We start from the raw sequence: 21,645 nt of genomic DNA, 5'->3' as shown, positions 1-21,645 counted from the left end.
TTCTAGATGAACACTGTCCCTGTATTGTCCTGAAATATTAGGGGTCTCCAAGACCCACTCAAACCTACCATGGTGTCCATGTCCACAGAAAGCACTCACCGGCTATCTATGCCCTTCAGGAAACCCATTCCAGAGATGATATCTTGTGTTAACTTTTTATCGGTGGGATGGGCATACCATTCCACGCTCACCTCCTACTTAAGGGGGGGGCGAGTGTACTGGTGCACCGATCGGTGGATTTCCAAGTATATGACAAACTGATTCAGAGGAGAGGTATGTGATCCTGCTATGTAAAGTACAATTGAAATGCATTGTTGCTGCTCTATATGTCCCACCTCCTTTTAACTCAGAGGCATTGAGAACCCTCCTGGCATTTCAGCTAGGCAACCCTGACCTACCTCTAATTGTTGTGGGTGACCTTAATTGCTATATGGACCCTGTCCTGGACAAACATCCCACTCCAGCGACAGGCCGCAAAATTGCCCGAACGGCATTGCAGAAATTCACGGAGAAGGTGTGATGGATAGACCCTTGGCAAGGCCGCAACCCGCAGCAGAAACAATTCTCCTACTTCTCTAAGACGCATCTCTCCCTCTCTAGGATTGATCTCTGCTTATACACACCCCAAATGTCCCGCTTCTTACATGACATTGTATATCTAGTCAGGGGTATCTCAGATCACTCTCCCCTATTGGTTTATCTGAATTCTAAACCTGACACGACCCTGCCGAGGGCCCCTTGGAAACTCAATGCCTTTTGGTTAAACCTATTTCTCTCCCATGATGGCATAACTGATGCAATTGTGGAGTTTTGGCTACATCACATGGATCACCCCAACCTGAACACAGCTTGGGATGCCTTTAAAGCATTCCTGAGAGGTATCCTTATCACTGTAGTTACGGGTATTAAATCTAAAACTAGTGCACAGAAGGAGCAGGCTGAGCGGTTGGTAAGTCAGCTTGAGACACGGTTTATTGATAGACCCAATGATTCTAATAGGGAGGCCTGTCTGGCTGCACAAGAGGCGGTAGATCATATTACCAGCTCAGCAGCTGATCGAAAGAGATTTTTCAATAGATTTGCTTTTTACGAGGAGGGGGAACAGACAGGTCGTCTACTTGCGAAAATTGTGAAGTCTTCCCAGACCTCCCCCCTCTATAGGTGCTCTACGCACCAAACAGGGAAGGATGGTGAACACTGGTGGAGTATTATTCGGATCTCTACCAGTCGAGGCAGAATTGCAGACTTATCTACAGGCCGTTGAGTTACTCTGCCTCTCCGCATCCCAGAGCGCACTTCTGGATGCTCCCATTAAAATAGAGGAATTGCAGGAGGTGATTAGGCTCTCCCCTAATTACAAGGCCCCGGGTGATGATGGCCTCCCGATGGAAATTTATAAGAAATATGGGAGACCCATTCTACCCCATCTACTTAGAGTACTTAATTCAGCCAGGGACTGTCAGTGTCTGCCAGTATCCATGACTAGAGCCGATATTGTGCTTATACTGAAACCGGGTAAGGACGCGCTGGATACGGGTTCGTATAGACCAATATCTCTTTTACAGAGCGATATTAAAATCCTAGCCAAGGTCCTAGCCTTGAGACTCAATAAGGTTATCTCCTCTATCATTCATCCGGACCTGTCTGGATTTATCCCCCAAAAATCAACTGCTATAAATCTCCCCAGACTTTTTCTTAACTTGCAAGCCCAGTCGGATAATGTGGGTGACAGGGCACTGCTGTCACTGGATGGCCATAAGGCTTTCAACAGCATAGAATGGCAATACCTCTGGGCAGTTATGGGCAAGTTCGGCTTTGGGGACACGTTTTTGTCCTGGGTCCGGCTGCTATATAACTCCCCACAGGCAGTTATAAGAGAGGTGGGCCACACCTCCTTACCTTTCCATCTCCACAGGGGTACCTGACAGGGCTGTCCATTGTCCCCACTACTATTTGCCATCGCGATTGAACCCATGGCAGCCTATATAAGATCTAATCCATCTATCAGTGGTTTCAAATACGGGGGGCTTCATGAAAAACGTATGCTCTATGCTGACGACACTATGTTACTCCTGGGAGACACTACTGACTCCCTGAGAACAGTGATGTCGGTCATAGAGAAATTTGTAATGTACTCTGGCTTGATAATTAACTGGACCAAATCCTCACTAATGCTAATAGATACAGGACCTGGTAGCCAGGGTCCCATGTTACACAATGTGCCAGTGACCTCGAACTTTAAATATCTGGGAGTATATGTCACCCCTGAGACAGGAGATTATATTTCCCTCAATTTGTCACCCCTGCTAGGTCTTTGTGATAGAATCAAAGTATGGTCGAGATTAAAAATGTCCTTGGTAGGTAAAGTAAACCTTATAAAAATGGATTTTATGCCACAACTTCTCTATAATTTACATAATACCCCAATGATGGTTCCCCTTAAAATATTTTGTATTATTAATTCCATCTTTAGGTCCTTCCTATGGCATGACAAACCCCCGAGAGATAAGCTGGAACAATTGCAGAAACCCAAAGACGCAGGAGGTATAAAGCAAATATACCGCGTTGTCTGCAATCAATGTAAAAATGCAGCTAGCACAGCAATAGATCAATTGCAAAGAATGAAAACATGTGAACAGTAAGTGCAGCACTCAGAATAAATCTCAGAATAAACTAGGGAAGAATAAGTAGGCACACAGTGTAATCCCATTTAAATAAGAAGTCATTTATTCAATAAAAAAGGAGGAAATACACTCACATTTTAGTAGGTAAAAAAGCGCTTTAGGATAAAACAGTGACTTCAGCAGAGTGTCCCACGGGGGACGCTTTGCTGAAGTCACTGTTTTATTCCAAAAAAATGTGAGTGTATTTCCTCCTTTTTTATTGATTAAATTACTTCTTAAATGGGATTACACTATGTGCCTACTTATTCTTCCTTTTCATAAATCTGTTCTATTGGAGCAACTATCCATGAGGCTCTCTGTCCATTACCTATACCATTGAGGTCCATTGTTGGAGTTGGTCTTCTGGTTGGAAGTCGTGTCCTCTGTAACAGTTTCCCCTGGGTGTGTGGCCCTACAAGCCTGATTGACCCATTGGGTGTACACTCATTTGGGTTCAATTGCTCCGGTAAGCCTTTTGACTCTCTGGTGGTGGATCACTTATCAAGTTTGGGCACATTTTCCTTTGTCACATCATTATCCAGTTCAAGTGTCAGTTATTTTGAAATGGATATCTACAATTTATTGTTTGGTTCACCTGTCCAAACACCAAGGACTATAATTTATTTTTAAAATATTTTTTTTTTCCTTCACTTTATTGGACATCATTCACTCATATTTTAATTGTCACATAATATATACATTTTTTGGTTTATTACACACATATATTTAGTGTCTATACGCATTACTTGCATATATATGTTGTTTGAGTTTCTTCCTGGATCATTTATGTGCACTTTATGTATATATACATTTTTCAGTTTATTCTGAGATTTATAACATATAACTTCTGGTGCGCTACTATCATCAAAAATGAAACAAATAAATCAATAAATAAATGCGTATTCAGATACTGCACAACCCTGGTGATTGAATAAAGTCCTGGAAAAAATCAATCAATCCTGAAAAGACAGTCAATCAGTGCAAATTTCTGTGTATGAAGTCCTTCCTTCAGTGAATGAAAGACATCTCCTTGATTGAAGCAAAAACGGCAGAAAGGAGGGGGAGGGGGGGGGGGGGCGCTTACCGGATACGTTGGACCCCCTAATACGGGGGTTTTACGAGCCCACAGATGCCGGATCAGGCAAGCAGGAACAGCTGATGTTGTTAGTGGTTTGCGGTCCGTCTCCGATCCCTCCCAGGCAAAGGGAGTACAGTGGAAAAGTCAGTGCTTCCGTGGGATTATCGATATATAGGAGAGATCAAACAAACAGGAGATCCTCCATAGTGTAGTACTTTAGTTTCTTTATTTAAAAAATATTTTAAAATATATTGCGTGGCTGACATCACAGGTTGAGCAGAAAGTTAGGTAAACGAGCAGCACGGCCGCGGTGAAGCCAGCCAGCTGATTGTGTGGTGACGTCAGGACTCGTGACTCCTGTCCAACGCGGCGTTTCTCCATAAGAGGCTTCTGCTGGGAAAGGAGATTTATTCTGAGTGCTGCACTTACTGTTCACACAAAGATGCAGGAGGCCTGGCCTTACTTAATCCGTGGATTTACTACTTAGCGGCCCAACTACAGCATATTGCTCGGGCCATGTCTCCGCCGCAAAGGGAGGTAGGGGAAAAACTCTGAAACAGACCCTATCAAGTCCGCTATGCGCCAAGTAACGGGGGCTAATTACATAGAGGAGGAATTAGAGGCCCTGGTCTATGCAAAATCTAATAAGAAGTTCACCGCATTTGCCCTGATCCAAAAGGTATGGAAAAAGGCCAGACACTTACAGGCCGTTACTAAATACAGGTAGTCCCCGAGTTACGAACACCCGAGTTACGAACGACTCCTACTTACGAACGGCCTAAAATGCCGGCCACTTGTGCTCCACGCTGGTCCTGGATACCTCCGGACACATCCCATACTGCAGTACATAGGCGTGCGCACAGGGTGTGCCAGGTGTGCCTGGGCACACCCTAATCACCCCCTGTGGCGCAGATTCCCCATTTAGGCGCAGATTTCCCAAATAGCAAAATAAAAATAATAAAACTGTAAAAAATAATAAATAAAATAATAAAAATAAAAACTACTGACTCTGTCCACTGCCCTACTGACACTGTCTATTGCTCTACTGACACTGTCAGTATATATACACATGCATATGTGTTTGAGCTTTGGGGTGCACAAACTAATGCAATGGGCTGTGCACGCCTATGCTGCAGTACTACATGTACTGCATGGCCAGAAGAACCCCAGATAACATAACAAGCGCCCGGAACATCCCACATCCATGCACAGGCGGATGTTACACTTACGAATGCAGTGTTGCGAACAACTTCGACTTACAAACAAACCTACAGACCCTATTGTGTTCGTAACTCGGGGACTTCCTGTACAGTCCAATTTGGGACAATGGATACTATCCGGAACTGCAATCCTTGACATGTGGGGCTCGGTGGAGGAAACACAGAGTCACATCTAAAGCACATTTTTGCAGAAGGTAAATTGAGCTCTTTTTCTGGAGCTATTTCTACTCCCACAGATGATGTACTTTTACCATATGCAGCTGCAACATGATGTTAGAGCTCAATCCAGCGGGACTCCGTGGGTGCTATCCCCAACTCCCATATTTCACTACATGGGGGAGGTGTCCTGTTTAAAAGGCTTTATTTCTAGCTGCTATTCAATGCTATTGTCGGCATTCCTGGCGGGATTCCCTTTTGTTGGCGGCGAGCAAGTGGGAGAATGATGTAGGCACATTTGAGGAAGAACAGTGGGAGAAGGCCCTCCAGGCGGTTCAAATGTCATCCCTCAACATAGCGTAACGCTTATCCCAATTGTGCATTGTCTTGCGGGTGCAATATACGCCCGCAAGGCTGTTTAGAATGGGGGTGAGATCAGACTCTGACTGCCCTCGGTGCGCTAGAGACCATGGAGACTTAATCCATATGCTGTGGCATTGCCCCAAGCTTCACTTATACTGGACAGGGGTTCTGAACACTATTAATAAAGCCTTTTCAGTCAATATCCCAACAGATCCCAGACCCTGCATACTGGGCATTCTGGATGACCTCCCCCTTGAGGATAACTTTAAACCAGCTATTGCGAGAGCCCTTTTTCAGACTCGCCTGCTCGTCCTTCAGTGATGGAAGGCAGTTGACCCTCCCATGTTCAAGGAATGGATTCACCAAGTGGGTGACACTTTACTGCTGGAGAGGTTTATCTTCCAACAGAGAGGATGCCCTGGTATTGCATTGTGGTCACCCTGGCTGGATACCCTGGGAATGACCCCGGTGGATCTTGTACTGGACAGACTATTACTCTAGACCAGTTGCTTAAGGCTTATGCCACGTACACACGACCGGTTTTGCCATCGGAATAAACTCCGAAGGTTTCTCAGACGGAACTCCAACGGAATTCTGCTCAAGCGGTCTTGCCTACACACGGTCACACCTAAGTCCGACCGTCCAGAACGAGGTGATGTACAACACGTACGATGGGACTAGAAAAAGGAAGTTCAATAGCCAGTAGCCAATAGCTTCCGTCTCGTACTCGCTTCAGAGCATGCGTCATTTTTGGTACGTCGGAACAGCATACAGACGAGTGGTTTTCCCGATAGTAATTAGTTCCGTCTGAAAAATTTAGAATATGTTCTCTATCTAAGTCCGTCTGAATTTTCGGCGGAAAAAGTCCGATGGGGCATACACACGATCGGAATATACGATGAAAAGCTCCCATCGGACTTTTTCTGACGGACATTCTGCTCGTGTGTACATGGCATTAAAGTCTGTAACAAGTGCTTGATGTTGGACAGTGCAGCGGGCCCTGTTGGGTAGTGTGTTGAAGGTGCATATTGAAGATAACATGTTGAACACTGGTGTAAAGTGATGATAAGCATACCGATTGTACACTGTAACTTGTTGAAAATGAAATCTATGCCATGTTTGTAATTTCTTTTCTCTAATAAACTTCTTTGAAAAAAAAAAATGGAGACAGGAGCGATTGGTACAGATAACTCACTGTGTTCATTCAGAAAAGGAAAGGGACAGTTAATGAAATATTTACCAGCCCCTTCCCCGCTCCTGAGAGGAGAGGAGGGAAGCTGGTAGCACTGCAGGGGGTAGTGGCACCACACAGGGTGATTAGGGTGTGCCCAGGCACACCCTGTGTGCACGCCTATGTATACAATGATATGAGATCCTGTCCAGTGTCTGCATGTTATCGCAGATCACTGCCTTGCTGCTCTGGCCTGCGCTTCAGTGTGAATTGGACACATAGTAAAACAACTGTGCTAAAAAACGCTGGTCAATGCGCTACTGTGAATTGGCCCTGGCGACAATGGATTGCATGGGCAATTTTATTGTAAAGATGAACTAACCCAATTAAAGAATGTCTAAACCCACGAACAAAAAATGTAACATATTGCAGCTTATCAGTCCTTAGATATGATGGCTGCATTGTTTTTTCCGAGCCAAGTACATTTTACACAAGTACACAAATATACCTTTTGATTTGGCCAAAAATGCAGCATCCTTGTAACTTCCTTCTAAAAGACTAAAAGCTCAAACAATCTTATCAGCTTCATCTTCTTCTGTGAACTACAACACAACACACTCTATATAATGGCAATGAGGAGAGGGGGAGGTTTTGGTAATGCAAATCAGGAGAGCAGGGAGGGTGACAACGCTGCCCATCAATATTTACAGTACAGTGGGTGAGTGTTGTCACCCTAGAACAGGAAGTGGTCTCTTGTGTTAACCAATCAGCTTGTTTTGAATAAGATCAGCAAAAAGTGAATACTGATTGACTGGCCTGGATTACAGCATTGCGCTGCTTTTTTTCAGTTACTGAATAGATTTGCATCGATCTTCTGAAAAATGTTTAAAATGTTTGCATATCGAAAAATGTCACATATCTAGCAACATAGATGTGCGTAGCCTATTGCATTAGGGTAAAGCAACAATTCTTTTTTTCAGATCCTCAGAAAGTTCCTTGCCATGAGGTGCCATGTTGAACCTCCAGTGACCAGTATGAGAGAGTGAGAGCGATAACACCAAATTTTACACACCTGCTCCCCATTCACACCTGAGACCTTGTAACACTAACGAGTCACATGACACCGGGAGGGAAAATGGCTAATTGGGCCTAAGTTGGACATTTTCACTTAGGGATGTACTCACTTTTGTTGTCAGCGGTTTAGAAATGAATGACTGTGTGTTGAGTTATTTTGAGGGGACAGCAAATTTACACTGTTATACAAGCTGTGCACTCACTACTTTACATTGTAGCAAAGTGTCATTTCTTCAGTGTTGTCACATGAAAAGATATAATAAAATATTTACAAAAAAGTGAGGGGTGTACTCACTTTTGTGAGATACTGTAAGATATACACACACACACACACACACACACACACACACACACACACACACAAATCTGCACCGCACAGGGTGAGTAGGGTGTGTCCAGGCACACCGACACACCCTGTGCACACTCCTATGTCTAGCAAACAGATCTTTACCATATAGTGATCCAGCTTCATGCAGAGGGTCTTATATTCTTCTGCACTCAGAGTCCCGGTATTGTCCACCTGTACAGTGTGTGGTTAAGGAATCTTCCAGACAGTAGTAAAACAGTACAGCACAGAGCCCCAGTGCAGGATATAGGACTGCCCCCATAGCTGGTCCAGCAAAGCACACAGCCCCAGAGTAGGGTATTGAGCTGTGCTTCTACAGCTGTTCCAGCATAGCACAGAACCCCAGTGCAGGATAGAGCTGTGCTCCTATAACTGGCCCAACACAGCACAGAGCCACAGTGCATGATTTAAAACTGTCCTCCCATAGCTGGCCCAGCACAGAGTCCCAGTGCAGATTATTGAGCTGTGTTCCTACAGCTGGCCCAGCACAGCACGGAGTCCCAGTGCAGGTTATTGAGCTGTGTTCCTACAGCTGGCCCAGCACAGCACGGAGTCCCAGTGCAGGTTATTGAGCTGTGTTCCTACAGCTGACCCAGCACAGCACAGGGCCCCAGTACAGGATATAGAGCTGCCCCCCTACAGCTGGCCCAACAAGGCTCAGAACACCAGTACAAGGTATTGAGCTGTTCTCTCATGCCCCATTACAGGGTATACAGTATATGAATCTATTCTTTTTTTTAAAAGATACATCCATTAGAATAATCATTTCTCGACATATCCTCAGGCCAAATCCATCAAATTTAATATCTGTATCTGTAAAGAGAAAAATGATAAAGTACATACGCTAAAATATAAATACAGTTAATAATTAAATTACCCTATATCCCCCACTTGATCATTATTTGTGTACAAGCGGTTATAGACTTTGGATTAGATGCACGCTGTCTAATGTTCAGACCTTTGCAACCAGCAGCTAGTGCTTTATACCCCAATGTGATCTAATATGATGCCTTCAATGAAAGGGTGACATCTTCCAGAAAAAGACAGAGTTAAAACATATCTCGCTCCAAGAGCAGAAATGTAATATATTGCAGCTTACCAGTTCTTAGATGTAATGGCTGCATTTGTTTCCTTTTTCCAGGATTATTTTCTTTACTTTCACCTGGTGATTTGTCCAGTAGCACACTTTCTGTCGTAGAGTGACAACACTCACTTACTGCACTGTATCTATGGAGGAGCAACATTGTCACCCCTGGACAGGAAGTGTGCTATGACTACAGAAGAACAGGCTCTAGCATACATAGGGTGAGTTTAGTAATTGTGGTTTGTTATGGAGTGAACCTATAGCGACAAAGCAGTGGCCTGACTACAATAATAATGCAATTTTATCTTTTTTTTTTTTTTATCTATCCATAGTCAGTGATTTTACATGTGCATCAGATGTAGGAACAAAACCACATGAATCATGTACTGATATCATTAAAGTGGATCTCTGGGCCCAATAAGAAAAAAGCCCGTGATGTCGGCCCCCCGAGGCCGATCCGTCAATCGGATCGGGTGCAGGCGCCGCCATTCTAACTAAGGGAGATCGGCAGTGGAGCGTTGCGGCTTCACTGCCCGTTTCCTACTGCGCATGAGCGAGTCGCGAGGTGCTTTGTGAAGGGCCAGCTGTCTTCTGGGACACACACAGGTCCCAGAAGACAATGGGGGGGGGCTCGCCGCACAAAAGGATATGACGTGCTGCGATGCGGACCGGATGGATCGTAAGTACACTATGTACTTGTACATAAAAAGGTACGATAAAAAAAAAATTTTTCTTCTAATATCCAAACAAGGGGTGGAGAGGTGGTCTTTTGTTTAAGACCACCTCTCTAAAGTGGGTGGAACTCCGCTTTAAGGCATAAGCATACCAAAACATTTTGGACAACATGCTCCCAACTTTGTGGGAACAGTTTGGGGATGGCCCCTTCCTGTTCCAACATGCCTGCGCACCAGTGCCCAAAGCAAGGTCCATAAAGATGAGCGAGTTCAGAGTAGAGAAACTTGACTGGCCTGATCTCAACCCAATAGAACACCTTTGGGATGAATTAGAGCGGAGACTGTGAGCCAGGCCTTCTCATTCAACATCAGTGCCTGACCTCACAAATGTGCTTCTGGAAGAATGATCAAACATTCCCATAGACACACTCCAAACCTTGTGGACAGCCTTCCTATAGGAGTTGAAGCTGTTATAGCTGCAAGGGGTGGGCCAACTCAATATTGAACCCTACGGACTAAGACTGGGATGCCATTAAAGTTCATGCGCGTGGAAAAGCAGGTGTCCCAATACTTTTGGTAATATAGTGTTTGATGCAGTCTTTCACTAACATTAACAGCAGTTTTTGTTTATCTGGGCTCCCCTTCCATCCTGTAAGATAGTTTTATTAACTGTGGATCCTGCCAGTAGACCCCTTATTTTTCTTTCTTCCTGTGATAGGGTGACAGTTCTGCAGTAAAATGGCACAACACTACTGTTATCCTGTGGAAAGGGTAGTAATATACCCAAAATGTAACATGGAGATGGATGTCTGTTCTTGTTGAGACTGTTCTAGTGTGCATTTTTTGTGATACTTTGAGGATGTAATAAATGAGATGCAAAAAAAAATACAATTTTAAAAAAAAATTCTAATTCAGCAATTGTGTGCGATTGTTCTGATGTAGTGTGAGAATAATTTTAAACTTACACTTTGACAGCTTCTTCTTCAAAGCCCGACTCAGGTCTTCTTCATTAAACTCCTCTCTCTGCTGCTGCAAACATGATGGGAAACAATGTAACAAGCAGAATAACATTCTTTACATTTATTGCACTTATAAATATAAAATGATAAAACATGTAATCTGTCTATAATTAAAATGTCAGTTACCTCTTCATCCGATTCCTCACACCCGTTCTGAGGCTCCACTTCTGGGGCAGAATTTGATAAAGGCTTCACAGAATAAAATATTATTATTTAATTTTCATTCAAACTAATTAGTTATTTTCTGAATTGATAAATATATACGCTGCATACTTCTAGAAATAAAAATAGATGCTTCTAACAACAATTAGCTACTTGCCCACTGTGCACTTTTGCCCCCTTCCTGCCCAGGCGAATTTTCAGCTTTCAGCGCTGTCACGCTTTGAATGACAATTGTGCAGTCATGCTACACTGTACTCAAACACATTTTTTATAATTATTTTTTCACACAAATAGAGCTTTTTTTGGTGCTATTTAATCACCCACTGAGTTTTGGGTTTTTTTTTGCCAAATAAACAAAGAGCAGAAATTAAAAAAAAAATTTCATAGTTATAAAATTTTGCAAACAAGTAATTTTTCTCTTTCATTGAAGTGCGCTGAGGCTGCACTGATGGGCATTGATGTGCACTTATGAGGCGGCACTGGTGGGCAATGATAGGCACTGATAAGCACTGATGAGGAGGCACTGATGGCGGCACTGATAGGCAGCACTGATGAGGAGGCACTGGTGGGCACTGATTGGCAACACTGGTGGAAACTGTTGGGACTGCACTGATAATCAGGTCACTGATAATCAATGCCCTGATTATCAGTGTACATGTCCCTTTTAGACAAGACGGTAATCGGTTCTGCTGATATCCGGCTTCTGTTTACTTCCGTGATCAGCTGTGATTGGACACAGCTGATCACGTGGTAAAGAGCCGCTGATTGGCTCTTTACCTCAATCCTCATCAGTGTCCAGGCGCATCATATGATGGCCTCCCAGAACTGGACGACCATGCTGTAGCCATCATTCGGCTATAGCGAGGTCTGCAAGTGGTTAAAGTGTATCTAAACCCAAAAATAAAAATGTACTGTAGCCCTTAGATATAGTGGCTGCATTCATTTTCTTTTTTTCAGGGTAAATGCATTTTCATCAAGTACAGAAAATATTCATTCACCACAATAGAAATCCAACTTGCTGGGCATGGCGCTGAAATCTCAAAATGATCAGCCTTCCCATCTATCTTCTGTGGACTACAGACCCCCCACCCTCATATGTAATTAGGATGAGGAGATTGGGAGTTGTTTTGTAGTCCTAACACACTTCCTATCCTAGGATTCACCTCCATAGATGCAATACAGGGGCAGAGCATGGTCATACCACGACAGGAAGTTTGTTACCGGCAGGATTACCAGGTGGTAATAATGAAAAACATATGTAGTCACCACATCTAGGGACTGGTAAGCTGTTAAAGATTTTTGTTTTGGGGTTTGAATATATTGCAAATGATAATGTGAAATGTACACACTAATAATAATAATAATGAAATATTATGAGCTCAGAAAAGTTTGAAAGGACATAAAAGGTATGCAGGCTTTAGACTCATATATACATTATATAAATTGTGACTTTGAATTTACCTCATAGATATTTGCTTCCACCACATTTCCAATTTCACTAAAACAAATAAAAGAAATTTAAAAAATTGCCACTGGTCTCTGAATAAGAACAGATTGCCGTTAAGATACACCTGTCAATTGGAAATCCTAAATTCATGATGAAATGTAAAGTGAAAAAGCTAACATTTTGTAATATGTAGGTTGTTTGGAAGTAACGAGATACAATGCGAATTGGAAATGTGAATTATTGTTATCCCCTCCAAGTCTAATACTTAAGCTGGCCATAAATGATGCAATCTTTTTTCACAGGAAAGAAAATCGCTAGTTTTCCCCATTAACATGGTTAGTTTGATGGGGGGAATCCCTTTTGCGAAGCTATAGTGTTCCCCCAGGGTGTGGGAGGTGCGGGGAGCCACTGCTAGCAGGAGAACACAATGATTATTGTTAGTGACTATAGCCGTTGACAATAATCGCATTGAAAAAATCCAACATGTCGATTGTACCCAAATTGATCAATCGACTTGGGTACAATCAGCTTGCCCATAGATGGTTTGAATCTCAGCCGGTCCCTGCTGAACTGGCTGAAATTTGATCTATGGCCAGTTTTATAATAAACTTGACCGGAGCTATATTTGACTGGTCCAGCAGGGACTGAATGAATCTTGATCAGTACGTGACCTCCCCAAATCAATTATTTAATCAATGTCTGTAAAAGGAACATGATGGAAACATTTTCACTGATCAGTGTCTCTTGATGGTAGCAGGTGCTGCTGTCAGAATTCATTGTCTTGGTGGAGGGATTATTCCATACACCTTGTTTGTGGGCTCGTTGGCTTAAGATTTTCTAAAGCTGGCAAACCCTTGGGATGAAGGCAGAAAAAGACCCCAATCAGGTTCGGAGACTGCCCACTCACATGCACAGGGAATATACATTTTAAAATAGGGGTTAGCTACAGTGAGGATATAGCAGCATAGGTCCCAGCACTGTAACATGGAGTGAGTCACATTCTCCTCTATACCCAGAAGCACTGGGCATTTCCTTTGGCTCCTGGTGCTAAACAGAGCGGTATGGGAGCAAAGGGATGTAAGTATTTGCTGCTGAAGATTGGGGGGGGATCAAAGCAAACCCATTCTTAGCCCCAACTGAACAAACAAACCACAGGATTGCTTTAAAATGTGAAAACATCTTCATGTACTCTTTCTACTTACAGCCCATTGGAGTTCCTTTCTGAGAAGACACGAAGAAAGAAGTCAGCCTCTTCACAAGGACTGTAGGTGGTTGGGATGATCACGTAGTTTCCAACAGGAAGCAGGAACCGGTTGGATACTTCACGTTCATTTTTGTAAAAATCCACACGGGCTGCGTCTTTATTTTTTTTAAAGAAATCTTTCCCCAGCTGCAGATCTGTGAGATTCTGGAGACAATATGGAAGGATCCCAATGAACTAAGTTTAAAGAGCACCTGTCATATTAGCCAGACTGTTCTCATCTCAGGTGCCTCATAAACAAGCACTTAAAGCGGAGTTCCACCCACTTTTAGAGCGCATCATCAAAATCATTCTTGCAGCATATAGATTTTGCAATGGAAAGTTTTTCTTTTTCTGACAGCTTACCTGGATAGCACTGTTTTCAATTGAGTTTCCTGTCTCTGCCACTCGCGGATATGTCCGTCATATCCCACGGCGCACTGTCTCCTGGGAGCTATGTGTCATAATTCCCAGGAGTCAGTGTGGATGGCCACCGCTCATCACCGCGATATTCTGAAACCGGAAATGACGCGATGACATGCTTTTACTGTTTTGCTTATCTTGGTTACGATCACAACGGGGCGGGCACTTCCAACACCGCCGCCCATTGTGATGGCAACAAGATAAGTTTCCTGCGCTGCAAGCTTTACACACTGCGCATGTGCGAGAACGGGCGGTGCATGCTGGTCATTCAGCTGCAGAGCGCCAAATTTTTTTACAATCGTGAGTGGCATTAATGTATGTTAGGACCCTAAGTTTGGCTTTAAAAAAAAAAAGAACAAACATGTCGGTGGAACTCCACTTTAAGATAGAGTGGGGAATGATTAAACTAGAACTCTGGGGACTGGTCTTGCACTCAGATTAGCAGATTAGGTAAGTATATCTATACTCTTTTCACCCTTAGACAAAGATGGGCCGTTAACCCATGCACAGCCCACTGCATGGGGAAAAATGTTTTTTTTCCTGGAATTCTTCTTTAAGATCCCTGACAGTTTTTTTTTTTTCTGTCTATGTCCTATTAGAGAGATTTACCTTCACTTCCTGTCCCAGAGATGCAGAGGTGGTCTCTCCATATTCCCTCTTAAACAGTTGTCTTGAGAACAGGGGTCTCCATTGGAAGATTTCTCCTCACCTCCTGTTCTTGTGACAGTTCAAACATTTCTGTTCTAGAGACAAAGGTCATCCAGACCAATTGAGAGAGTGAATCTCCCCAGCGGCATTTCAGCAATAAAAACTTGACAGGAGTTATAACCTTGAGAACCCTCTAGATCAGGGGTCTCAAACTGGTGGCCCTCCAGCTGTTGCGAAACTACAAGTCCCATGAGGCATTGCAAGGCTGACAGGTACAAGCATGACTCCTTTACATACACTTTACCCTGAACAAGCAGGTAAAGCCTTTTAAAAACAGTCCTTATTCCCCTTGGGAGCTGTATGCATTGTGCAGTAATTCATCTTCACATTTGTGACAATGAACTCTTAGCTCCATTCTTATTACTTTATATTGCACCAGAATCTTGACAGGTTTCCAGCCCTCTAATGTGAGCACACAGCATGTGTTTCTAACCTAATGCCCCGTACACGCGATCGGAAATGCCGCCAGCAAAACTCCGACGAGAGCTTTTGGTCGGAAAATGCGACCGTGTGTATGCTGCATCTGACTTTTGCTGGCGGAATTCCAGCCAGCAAAAAAAATTGAGAGCATGTTCTCTATTTTTCGGTCGGAAAAAGTTCCTATCCGAAAATGCGATCGTCTGTATGCAATTCCGACGCGCAAAAAAACATGCATGCTCGTAAACTATTTGAGTCATGCTCGGAAGCATTGAATTTCACTTCATTCACTTGAATTTCTTGGCTCGTCATAGTGTTGTACGTCACCGCGTTCTTGACGGTCGAAAGTTCAGAGAACTTTTGTGTGACCGTGTGTATGCAAGGCATACGGAAATTCCACTCGTGTGTACGTGGCATAAGGTGTTATAAACTGACTGAATCCTGACTTTTGAGCACACGTACATTTAATACCTTGTCCACATGGATGTACTTAAGTTCCCAAAAACGTAAATTGTCCTACTACCCCAATAATCCAGTTTGTCAGGAAAGACTGTCCTCCTGTGGCCAATCCACAGGCTCCACAAGCCAGTAATGAAGATTTGAAAGAGATGCAATCCCTGACTCGTCTTCACAGCATAAAATCTACAGGCATCTACAGGCATACCCCACTTTTAAGTACGCAATGGGGTTTTTTTTTACTAAAGCTGGAAAGTGCTGTATTTATTTATTAACTCTGATACGGAAAGTTTCGGAGGCTAGGTTAAATGAGCCTATTGAACACTTACCTCGCTCTAAACAGCGACTGATCTTTTTTATGCTCCTGGCGGTTAAGCTTTCTATTGCTCGTTCATGGAGGAAAGCCTCTGTGGGCATGTTGTTGTACAGATGAAGGGTGTCCTGGATAATGCTCAGTGAGCAAATTGCTAGTGTAATTAATAATACAGTAAAACAGTTTGAGGCCATGTGGAGTCCCTGGGCGGACTATGTACAAGTGAGGCTCTAGGGGACCAGATCAGGCCCGTCCCCAGAGAGCATCACCTCCTTGCCCTCTTTCTGGGTTTCCCCTTCACCTCTCTCTTTATCTTCCACTCTTGTCTTTGGTTTTCTTGTTTCTTTCTTTTCTGTTATTCCTGAGATTTATAGTATACAGGATACGTCTCCTGTGCGATATTACAACTGGAGTCCCTGCTATACTTTTGAGGTTTAAGATAATACAGTGAGAAGATTGCTATGTCTCTTGTTACTCTTATTATTATGTTATTTGGCAATGCTTTATATGTGTATGTATTTACCAATCACAATTTTTGTAAGCTTGCGTCAGGGTCCTGGCTGTTTTGATGTTTCATGTGCTTTTTCTTGATTTGATTGTTAACCTTCTTACAACAATAATAAAAATGATTGAAAGTAAAATCCATTTATTAACCACTTCAATACAGGGCACTTTCCACCCTTTCTGCCCAGTCCAATTTTCAGCTTTCAGCGCTGTCGCATTTTGAATGACATTTGCTTGGTCTTGCGACGCTGTACCCAAAGAAAATTGTTATAATTTTTTTTCCCCACAAATAGAGCTTTGTTTTGGTGGTATTTGATCACCACTGGGGTTTTTATTTTTTGCGCTACAAAAAATAATAAAGTTTCTTTTTGTTTTTGTTACAAAACTTTGTAAATAGGTAAATTTTCTCCTTCACTGATGGGCACTGATGAAGCTGCACTGACAGGCAGTGATGAGGCAGTACTGATTCGATGAGGTGGCACTGTTGGGCACTGATGAGGCACTTTTTTGCAGCACTGATGGGCACTGATAGGCGGTACTGATAAGCAGCACTGATGGGCACTGATAGGTGGCACTGATAGGCAGCACTAATGGGCACTCGTAGGCGGCACTGATGCGCACTTATAGGTGGCACTGATGAGCAATCATAGGTGGCACTGGTGGGAATTTATAGGGCATTGATGGGCACTGATGGGTGGCACTGATGAGTGGCGTTGATGGGTGGCACTGGTGGGCACTGATGAGTGGCACTGATGGGCGGCACTAATAGATGGCACTGATAGGCAGCACTGATCAGTGGGCACTGGCAGGCATCATTGATGAGCACAGAGTGCCATCCTAATAGGCACTGATTGGCACCTCTGGTGGGCTCACCCGGTGGTCAGAAGTGGGCATCTTTGGTGGTCTGACGTAGGCATTCCTGGTGGTCTGAAATGGACATCCTCGATGGGTCTGCACTGATAGTCAATGTCCTGTCAGGAGAGCAGCCGATCGGCTCTCCTCTACTCGCGCCTGTCAGTGCGAGTGGAGGAAAAGCCTTTAAACGGCTCTTCCTGTTTACACTGTGATCAGCAGTGATTAGACACAGCTGATCACAGTGCAAAGTGCCTACATCAGAGGCTCTTTACCTAGATCGGAGATGCAGTGTGTAATACTGACACACCACCGCCGCAGGGGGCACGATCGCGGCTTATCCTGCTGGATGACGCCCAGTCAGGATAATGAAACCACTTTCCGGCTGTCATTTTGCTATACGGTGGGCGGGAAGTAGTTAAGTATAGGCAGAGTTAAAAAATCCAGAAGACAAGCAGCTTACGTGTTTCTGCCCTCAGGATGCCTTAATCATAGCTATCTGGCTATGATTAAGGCCCCCTGAGGGCAGAAATGTGTGGAAAAACCCTGGGATATTACACTAGTGCATTTTTTCCACCTCAAACTATCTATATGCATAAGGCCTAATGAGGCTGGGTTCCCGGTTGCTCTGTGGAAATTCATTGCTAATGAATGTATGAGAAACCGAATATACAACGTAACTAAAAATTAGTAACACAGAAAGAATGATATTGACTGTTCTACATATTTAGAAGCATAATATGGCTTCCAACTGACCATCATTTGGAGAGACTGTCCCTTTTTTAGACTAAACCCCTTTGTCCCTCTTTCTTCAGTTGTCCCTTTTTTGATTTAATGTACAGACCCCTATAAAAGTGGGCTATTAAATACCAAAGGTGTTATACAATCCTAAACCTTTCATCCAGCATCTAAATGATTAGAATGTTCCTTTGAAATGCCAGTATAAGGGAAAAACAGTGGTTCACAAAAAAAAACACTTGGAGTTTAAGCAATCACTTTTTTTTCATTTTAATCCTTTTCTGGTCCATGTAATTGGGACAAACCCTTGAACTAATTTTCAGATCTTGGGGAACCTCTGCTTAAAGTTATTATATTACAGTTCATGGTATATTATATAGTGGGTTTTGTCAATGGAATAGTAATTCTCTTAGATTGGAGGGCAGTGGAAAAGTGATACTTTACATTGGTGATAAGTATAAAACATTGGAAATCAGAGGAAGGCTTCCTTATTGTATCTTTGGTCAATAAGGGGCTACTTACAGTGGAAGCCAATGAAAAGAATGTCCTGTTACATTGGTGTTGGTCAGTGTAGTGACTCCTGCTTAGTGTTGCCAGTACTGGAACTTTGTAAGTACCATCACGTAGTAAATGATTATCCCATCCTTAAAGGGACTCCTAGCATTCACTGTAACCCCTGGGTTTTACAGAACCCCAGTTGAGGAAGGCTGCTCTTTACCATCTTAATTTGCAAGGTATGTGCAAGCAGAGAAAAAAATTAATTCCGCACCTGTTTAGGGACCTGAAAAAGAAAAAAATAATAGCATTGTGTAACTACAAAACAATACCAACTATAATAAAAAATTACCATAATCAAAAACAACAATGATAATTACATATGATCTACTATCCAAGTAATATAATACATTATAAATTCGTTATAAAATCAAATACACAAAATAATTGTTAAGATTGAATTTCAGGGACCATCAAAGTAACCTATAACATTTCTAACATATTCCCAGTGATGTATCTTTCTACATATAAGAAATTAATTAATACATTTGCCCTCCCATGCTACTTTGCAGCTGTTCTCCTGCCCAAAAAAAAAACCCACCACAACATTATGATGGCAGCATTACATTACAGAACAGGGAAGTAGCCAACAGACATGGATCACATTTCCTAGGAAAAGTCAGTAGGGGGAATGCATAAAAGCCACATAAACAGAAATGTGGGCAGTAAAAGGGTGTCCCTTTCACTATTTTATGTTGTCCTTGTCCCAGACCTTCATTGCCACCCCAGTCCTCAGCTTTCTTCTCCAGCATAGTAACAATAGACCTTATCTTTGCCTACAGGGGGCTGTACTCTGACTAGTATGTTGGTTCAAAGAAGACACAAATGCAAGAGTGGTCAGTAAGATTGGGAATCTAAAAAGAACTAATGTTTTGTAGTAATAAAACTGAGTGAGTCTAGAAAACATCAATCACAGTCTGCAGAGACTGGGGATTGTATTGACTAGTAATATGTTACTTGTTGTGTTACACTATAGGGGAGATTTACTAAAACAGCTGCACTCAAGTGAGGCCCGGAACGGAAAAGACAAAGGAAACAATAGTGGAGGGCCGAGCATGAGAAGGTGGAAAGGAGAGTCAATAAGGGGTTCATTTGGAAAAGGTTTGAAGGGGAGGATTCAGGAGGAAAAGTGCTGGAGGGGGGAGGAGCTGTACAAAAGGCGGAGGCCTTTTGTCACGCTGCTCCTCTGTCATGCCTGGGAGGGATCCTATCCTGATGCGCTTGCGGGTGGCGGCAACGAGTGGACCTGCTTGGCTTCTGAGCCAGGTGGCCTCAATTCTCCAGGTCCAGGCGGGGGGGTTGATCACTGGAGGTGAGGTTTCCCCACACGCTCTGAGGTCTCAGGAGCGTTCTCGCCCGGCCCCTTCAGCGGAGATCAGCGCTGTCCCAGGAGCCCATTTGTGGACCCAGCGGTCCCACCGGCGGAGCACACCCAAGCTTTGGCCGAGGGGGGGACCGGGCACAATCCCCGTCACCGGTGGAGCTAGGGGGCGGGGCTACAGGCCGTAATGGCACCCATTCCTCACCACGTGCCAGCAGATCGGGGGGGGCACGATTCCCCCCACCTCACCTGTCCCATCAAAGGGGGAGATACGGTGGGGGAGGAGCAGCGGTGCGGCTGTTAGGCCGTCATCAGATGCGGCCAGCGGCTGGGGGGTTCTGGAAGTGATCGAGGGATGGCGGAGGACAGCAAGCGCAGCATACCAGTGGATACACGGGCGCAGCTGGGTGGCCAGTGGCAGTGTCAAGCATGAGACGGCGGTACACAGAGCAGCAGGGATCCACGGCCTCCAGGCCCGCTTCGCCTGAGGGGCTGCTGAGGCCAAGGCTGCCGGCTCTGGAGGTGCGATCGGCAGGAGAAGTCTCAGTCCTGAGGAGGAAGAACACCAGGATAGTACGCCTGCGGGGGAAGCAGGAGCAACGGCTGTGGGGGACATGCCCGATCAGCCCGGTAAGTCTGTCTCTTTTTCACATGTTATTTAAATGAGGCACTGTGCAAGTTATGGGGTGTCCACGGTGACATGGGTAGCGTTGTGGGGGGGTTGGCCCGTGGGTGCCGGGCAGTCCGCCTGTCGCTCCCAGGACAGCTGGGCGACTGCAAGGGTAGCTGCTGGGGGGGTTGCGGGATCTGGTCCAACGCTTCGTGGGTGGACAAGGGGGCCCCCAACAGGTGGTTTCGTGGATTGGCGTGAGTAAGGAGAAGGCTGGGGGACGAGGGCCCCCCCCCAACGCTGACGGACCTCTCCGCCGCTACGTCGGGTAGGGACAGTGAGTATGGCGGCTGGAGAAAAAGGAGAGGACAAAGGGGGGCTGCTGCCAGGTAAGAATTTAGGATGCTGCTAAGTGGGAAGTTTATGTTTGTTTCGAGTGACCATTGGGGCACCGGAAGCAATAGGTATGGGACGAGATCGGTAAGGGTGAGTATGGGGAGAGGTTCTCGTTACTCCCCCTATAAAAAGTTAATGGGGTTAGGGTCAAGCCCGATGAATCAAAGAAGGAAGAGACCGTTTATTATTATTATTATTATTATTAAACAGGATTTATATAGCGCCAACAGTTTACGCAGCGCTGTACAACATGAGGTTTATTCAGCGGACATTAGTGATTTGGCTGCAGGTGCTCGCGATCATGATCAGCGTCATAGGTGAGAAAAACCCGGAGCATTGCTCGGTACTTTTTGTTATATGTATGCACTAGGTGAGGCACATAGGGTGTATGGGGGACCGTGTAGAGGATGAGCAGTTTGGGCGCCATAGGGCGGTTCGACCATAGCCCCGGTGGGATCAACAACACATCAGCCTTTGGATGCAATTTATGTATTTGCCGCAGGCCCTGAATCAATTTCTTCAATTTCTTCTGTCCCGCTGTTTTTTCAAAGTGAAGCATGCTGGGGAGTTTGCTTGCCAGAGGGGCAAATCCGGAGAAGGGTGGGAGGATGCAGCCTTTCCTAAATGGGTGCATGGTTAGGGCAGCTGCTAGGAG

The 21,645-nt window shown here is 44.3% G+C and overlaps 1 protein-coding gene across 1 annotated transcript in view; it reads right to left on the bottom strand.

Moving 5' to 3' along the window:
* The window catches only part of LOC141140831 (calpain-8-like), an 85,833-nt gene that overhangs the window by 16,940 nt on the left and 47,248 nt on the right, over positions 1-21,645 (bottom strand). The window contains exons 11-17 of the mRNA XM_073628338.1: positions 18,878-18,889; positions 13,660-13,865; positions 12,472-12,508; positions 10,975-11,037; positions 10,795-10,855; positions 8,820-8,884; positions 8,177-8,245 (exon numbers count right to left, since the gene is read on the bottom strand). Coding sequence (XP_073484439.1) covers positions 8,177-8,245; positions 8,820-8,884; positions 10,795-10,855; positions 10,975-11,037; positions 12,472-12,508; positions 13,660-13,865; positions 18,878-18,889 — 513 coding nt within the window. The remainder of the gene's footprint in view (positions 1-8,176; positions 8,246-8,819; positions 8,885-10,794; positions 10,856-10,974; positions 11,038-12,471; positions 12,509-13,659; positions 13,866-18,877; positions 18,890-21,645) is intronic.

The sequence above is a fragment of the Aquarana catesbeiana genome, linkage group LG04, assembly GCF_042186555.1.
Source record: "Aquarana catesbeiana isolate 2022-GZ linkage group LG04, ASM4218655v1, whole genome shotgun sequence".
NCBI classification, from domain to species: domain Eukaryota; kingdom Metazoa; phylum Chordata; class Amphibia; order Anura; family Ranidae; genus Aquarana; species Aquarana catesbeiana.
The sequence above is the reverse complement of the archived record's forward strand: the minus strand, read 5'-3'. Positions and strand labels throughout refer to the sequence as shown.